The sequence below is a fragment of the Prunus avium genome, chromosome 7, assembly GCF_965620075.1.
Source record: "Prunus avium chromosome 7, drPruAviu1.hap1.1, whole genome shotgun sequence".
In the NCBI taxonomy this organism is placed as follows: domain Eukaryota; kingdom Viridiplantae; phylum Streptophyta; class Magnoliopsida; order Rosales; family Rosaceae; genus Prunus; species Prunus avium.
Genome location: NC_142290.1, coordinates 857,278 through 863,609, shown reverse-complemented (window position 1 = coordinate 863,609; position 6,332 = coordinate 857,278). Strand labels below are relative to the sequence as shown.

General features: G+C 37.3%; 1 protein-coding gene across 1 annotated transcript; it reads left to right on the top strand.

Moving 5' to 3' along the window:
- Positions 1-1,208: 1,208 nt before the first annotated feature.
- NCBP (Putative cap-binding protein) lies at positions 1,209-5,792 on the top strand. Its single transcript, XM_021977924.2, has 6 exons — positions 1,209-1,497; positions 1,929-2,024; positions 2,111-2,215; positions 2,385-2,462; positions 5,195-5,314; positions 5,428-5,792. Exons 1-6 carry the CDS (start codon positions 1,315-1,317, stop codon positions 5,557-5,559), a joined length of 714 nt encoding a protein of 237 aa, XP_021833616.1. The 5' UTR covers positions 1,209-1,314; the 3' UTR covers positions 5,560-5,792.
- The last annotated feature ends 540 nt before the right edge of the window (positions 5,793-6,332 follow it).

Below are 6,332 nucleotides of genomic sequence, written 5' to 3'. Positions count from 1 at the left end.
GGTAAATTTTAATATAAAATTGTTGTAACTGTGAATAATGACTAAAATAGACAGGATGTTAAAAGTGCTATGTACTAATCATGTGGTGATAGTGGTGGAGTTGGAGTGGAGGTGGTGGTGGTGATGAAGGTGGAGTTGGTTGTTGTGGTAGTAGTGGTGGTGAGGATGGCGGTTGTGGAGGTGGTGGTGGAGTTGGATGTGGAAGTGGAGGTGGTGATGAAGGTGGAGTTGGTTGTTGTGGTAGTGGTGGTTGTGGTGCAAGTGGTGGAGTTGGATGTTGAAGTGGAGGTGGTGATGAAAGTGGAGTTGGTTGTTGTGGTAGTGGTGGTGGTGGGTATGGCGGTTGTGGAGGTGGTGATGGTGGTGGTGGAGGTGGAGAAGGTGGTGGTTGTGGTGGTGGTGGTGGTGGATGTGGTGGATGTGGTGGTGGTGGTGGTGGTGGTGGCGGTGGTTGTGGAGATAGTGAATGTGGTGGTGCAATTGGTGGAGTTGGATGTGGAAGTGGAGGTGGTGTTATTTTTAAAAATGAATGATGGTATTTTGGGAATTAAAAAAATTCATTAAATGTTCATCTCAGCTTCTTTTGAAAGCAGCTTTGAAAAGCAACCCAGAGCATGCTTTTAAAAGCTGCTGTCAAAAGGCCATTGCTTTTAAAATAATCGGGATATTTTATTTTTACCAAACACCTTAAACTGCTTAACTTTAAAGTGAGGCAGGTTTTTGACGAAAAAAAGCAATCCCAAACAGGGCCTAATTGTGAATTAAATTTTTAAAAGTACTTTTTAGTGTTTTGTGGAGAAGCATCTTTTCACGAAGCATTTTAAAGTACTTTTTCACAAAATAATTGAACTTTTGTTTGAATTTTTATCGTGCTTGTGACTAGAAGTATTATCTTTTGATTATCAAGTGAGTTGAATAATTGATAATTTTTTTTAATACAAGCGCTATTTGGGGAGTGGGAAATTAAATCTAAGACCTCAGGTCGGGTGTGCCAGAGTACTTTGCAACCAATTGAGCTACGAGCTAAGCCCCTTACAATAATTGATAAAATTATTAAAAAGCCGGAAATATTGATTATTATTTTTTTAACCACTTGGGTCAAAACCGGTTGTCTTAGATTGAGTCCAACCCGAAATCGAATTCCGGGCTAACTGAAATTGAGCCCACGATCATCTCGTAAAGCCCCGTTTCTCTTCCTTCGTTATTCGTTTCATTTGCTTTCCTTTTTTGGGTGGCTGGTCGTGTTGCGTTGCAGAGAGCGAGAGAGAGAGAGAAAAAGAGGGAGGACAGTAAATTAGGGCTTTTTGTGGGAGGATGGAGTTGGTACCCGAAAAGGAGTCTGACCAGCAGAACAACAACAACAACAACAGTGAGAAGAACAACAATACTAGTTATGCACAAGCACTTGTAGATTCTCATGATTACAATAACAAGGAATCCGATGAATTTCGTGAACGTCAAGCTCGCGACCTCAAAGCTGGCCTCCATCCCCTCAAGGTTTTCTCTCTTCTCTCTGTTTATATTATATACTTGATTGACCTAGATTTGTTCATCTACCCAAAATTGTGGTATTTCATAGGAGAATTCATGCTTGTAGAGCTGATTTTATTTTGATAAATTTTTAATATGTTAGTTTGCGCTCAAATGATTATTGCTTGAGTCAGTTGGTTTGCTGTTGAATTACGTATCTAGGGCTAGAACTAGGAGTCAATTAATTTTGATTTCGTCGTTTGATTCTCATTCATTGTATAATGCGGTGAACACCGGTTTCTTTCATTCTACTTTCAGTATCTCGCTTATCAATTTTGTATTCTTCCATTCTCTGTTGGAAATGCTCTCTTTCTTTGTTTAAGTCCATAGGTTGTCTTTTATCCAATTGATAATTTTTATGGTCCTGTAGCACTCATCTTTTATGTTTCTATGATTAGCACAAATTCGTGTTTTGGTACACTCGTCGAACACTAGGAATGCGAAGTCAGACACCGTATGAGGACAATATAAAGAAAATTGTTGACTTCACTACGGTAAAATCTATTTTAATGTCAGAAAGAGAAAATGTGATTGAGTTTAGTACTTGCAGTTTTATTAAGTTTTTGCTTCTTGGATTTAGGTTGAAGGCTTTTGGGTGTGCTATTGCCACCTAGCCCGTCCTGCCACTTTGCCTAGCCCAACAGACTTGCATCTTTTCAAGGATGGAATTCGCCCTCTCTGGGAGGTACATATCTGAAGCCTAACTTTCAATTTGCTCTTTCTTATCACTGGCTGCTTCTCTTGTTTTCCGTTAACTCCTCCCTACCGAATGTAGTTATATTAGAATTGTTTCAAAGATATTTATATTTTTGGACAACAGAATGCCAACTTCTGTGGAATTTGTGGTTTTTCAGGACTCTGCTAATTGCCATGGTGGTAAATGGATAATACGATTCAAAAAGGCTGTGTCGGGCCGTTTTTGGGAGGACCTGGTAAGGAGAAAAACTGAAATTTCTTTGTTGTTATTGCGCAGTTTCCAGGCTACTTTCATACTATCAGTTGATAGTACTATTTCATTTTACCAATGCTTTGCTTTGAAGCAATTATCCTACTGAAGCTTAGTGGCTTTCAATAGGAAATTTGCACATTTTCTAAACATTAGTATTTTCTTAAACTGTTGTCTCTCTCGATTAAGTTATGCCTGCAATAAACAGTGATGATGATTATTGACAAATTGTAGTATTCTGCCCTTAGTTCCGGGTGCTACTGGGATTTGTTTGTATTGATACTTTGATGTATACGAAATTTCTAAAGATGTGAGGGATATAGTCGTAATAGCCTACATATATATATATTTGACATGAAGTGGAATTTTTATAAAAGGGGAAATTTTGGAAAACTCTGATATATAAAGATTTATGGTGGCAATATAGTTTAATTTTCTACATTGGATTTATGCCTCATGTAGTGCTTTGTTTGGAGAGAGGTTTAATTTTGTCAGAGGAAATAAACATGTAGAAGTTCTGGGAAGATGTGCTATGTTGGCAGATTTTTGGGTAGTGTGGGTGGAAAGGAATAGGAGAGTTTTTTATAATGTTAAGGGTGATGATATAGATCAGTTATCGGATCGTATTTGGTTTTGGGCATCTACGTCTTCAGAGTTTAGGTAGTATACCATGTATTTACGCTATTTGGATTGGAAAGCAGTAGTATCATAGAGATAGTTTTTCAAGTGAAATGTGGTAGAGAGGTGTCTTAGGTTTAAGATCCCGATTGTTATATATTTGGTGGATTTCTTGTTCACCAATTTCTACATCATGGGTTTTTAATAAAATTGTGGTTTCTTATAATAAAAAAAGAATACAGTAGTCCGGAATTCTTGAAATATTGGTGAAAATATAACATTTTTCTTAAAAATATAGATATTTTGAATGAAAATTTGGAGGTGGTAAATGAATAATGAATGCATCAATTCAACATGTAGGCTTTGTATATCCATATACAGATGACATGCAGTGTGATATTAGAGCTCACTGCTGACACATATAACCATGAAAATTGAATATTAGTGTATGAAAATATTATATTTTCTTCTTTTTAAAAACCTTGATGGTATAAGGAAAGTTTAAATGATAAGAAAATCTACACTTAGACAAAGGATGCTGGCTACCATTGGGTTGGAGAGAGAATTAAAGAATTATTCTTCCTCTGATGACAAGAATCGTGATGCATAAAGCAGCTTGATTTGTGCAATCTGCATAAAGGAGATTTCCAATTTTTAAGAACAGGTGACCCATCGATTCTCACAACCTTAATACTTTTCACTAGCTGAGCATATTTTAAAGATTTAAAGAAAAAGAATAACAAATGCCCTGTCAAATAAAAGAAAAATAAAGTTCAAGAAACGAATCATAGGCAGGGGGAGGGCTGAGGTCTACCATCTGAGATGAATTTCAAAATTCTCGCTCAAAGAAATCAACCTAATCAATGACCCCCTCCCCTTGAAAGACATGGAGTGATGTGCATGCGTGAAAGTGACTGGCTGTGTGTGACTCAAGCCAAAAAGAGTAAAACCCAGAAGTTTGAGAAGCTTAGTGAGTTGTTTTACTATCCACCTGTGGTCTTAACTTATGTTGAGCCCAATAGGATCAAGAAGCTCACTTGGGTCCAAACCAAGGAGCTCTTGGTTTGTAAATCACATAGGTGCAAAGTTTTGGTGGATATTCATAAAACTACTGTCCTCTTATGATAAGATGCTGGGAAATTTTTTTTGTCTATACATCACTTGCCTATTTCTTGGTGGCATATTGCCAAGATGTCAGTGATACAGGGAAGATTTTACAATCCTCCCCTGTATAGTTGTTAGCACCCTAAAAAATCTGAAATTTTGAGCGTTACCTTCACCTAGGTATGGTTAGTCAACTTCTGATCTACAGAGATTATTTTTTGCTGCTGCTGCTGCTGCTGCTGCTCTCTCTCTCCAACGTAGTTCAATTATCACAAATCTGAAATTGGACAGCTTTTCTGTTTTCTGTAATGAAGTTGGTTTTGGTTTTAATTTTGCTAATAACCTATGGTTAGGTAGCTCAAAATATTACATAGTTTTCTCTTTACATTGGTACTGTGTCTCCTTGATTTTGTTGAGTAATGAAAATCATTCTCTAATCTGCATGATGCTTTCAATTGTTAGATCAGTTCTGGCAGCTTTATGTGGAGACCCTGTTCTGCAGGATCCCAGGCCTTGTGAACGCGTTTTGCACTTGTATGACAGCCTGATGCCTTTAGGGTGTAAAAACCATTTGAGGTTTTGGTTTTAGCTTTTGGGCCAAGACCTTAGAGTTAAACCCTAAACGAGCGCATTTTGGCATCTTCTTAAAGCAACCCTTCTCTCGCCTTGGATGCCATTCAAATATATTGATACGCATACATGGGTTTATGCATAGGCCTGGACATGCGTTACACAATACATATTGATACACATGCATTTATATTGGTGTGCATCTATTATGGGGTTTCACTACTAATTTAATGTGGCTTTCTCTTAATGTATTTTGATAAGTTAGTTGAGATATTTGCGGTGGGTACTGGGAGTATTTGAACATAGGATCTCCGCTTTAGAGGAGAGCTGTGGCTACCAACTAGTCTATATGTCTACCAGGACTGTCTGCCAAAGTTAGAGCTTGAGTCTGAATTAAGTATTTCTTACTCTTGCTTATGTTTGCAGGTCCTTGCCTTGGTGGGTGACCAACTTGATTATGGAGAGAACATATGTGGTGCGGTACTAAGCATTAGATTCAATGAGGACATATTGAGTGTCTGGAATCGCAATGCTTCTGATCATCAGGTTGGTAATTTATGACTAATTGCTCTCTCTCTCTCTCTCTCTCTCTCTCTCTCTCTCTCTCTCTCTCATGTGCGTGTATAGTGTAATATCTTGACCTTGCTTTTCTTCACCAGGCTGTAATGGCTTTAAGAGATGCAATCAAGAGGAACTTGAAGCTTCCGCACAGCTATCTCATGGAATACAAGCCACATGATGCTTCACTGCGTGACAATTCATCATACAGAAACACATGGTTGAGGGGTTAGATATTTGCTGTTTCTTTCGATGCCACCAGATAAGTAGTAGTTTCAGAAGAATTTCGTGAAGGTGACTGATACCCAATTCATGATCAAAATCAGTAAATCTTGCATGATGAAAAAGAGATGTGCAAAGTCTTAGAGACTTCATAATTGGTGGCAATCTGTTAGGTTGAACTGTAACAGAGTAATATCTGTACTAAAGTTACTTATGGATTATCAAACAGATTACGGATTCTATATGCTTTTTCTTAATCCTTTCAATTTGCTGTTGTGCATCAGTCACCTTCACAAAAGGATTTAACTTATAAAGTTTAATTACTAATCAAACTGAAGACATGGCGTTTGCTAATGAAACCCCATAAAATGGATGCTCACCATTGTTGAATCATCTGGTCCTTACTGACCAAAACAAAACAAGTGCTCACCAAGTTGCAGTTTTTGTTTTTGTTTTTTTTTTAAAAGCAATGGTTTGGAGGTATTTTCTTGTTATTGATTGGAAATGGTGCATAATGATGCGAGCTTTTTCTGATTCAAACGTATGGGTTTTCTAATTTGTTGGTAATTTTGCTCAAAACCTTTTGATTTAAATGGATTTTTTTGTTTTAAATTTATGTTCTATTTGTGGGTGAGTATAATAGAGCAATTACAATACAAGCAGCATGGTACCTCTAGTTTGTTGATGATTATCCACCACAAAACTCATATCCGACAAATTAATATGCTCAGTTTTCTGGCAGCATTTTATTTTTGTTTTTGTATTCCTTTTGCGTTTGCTAAGC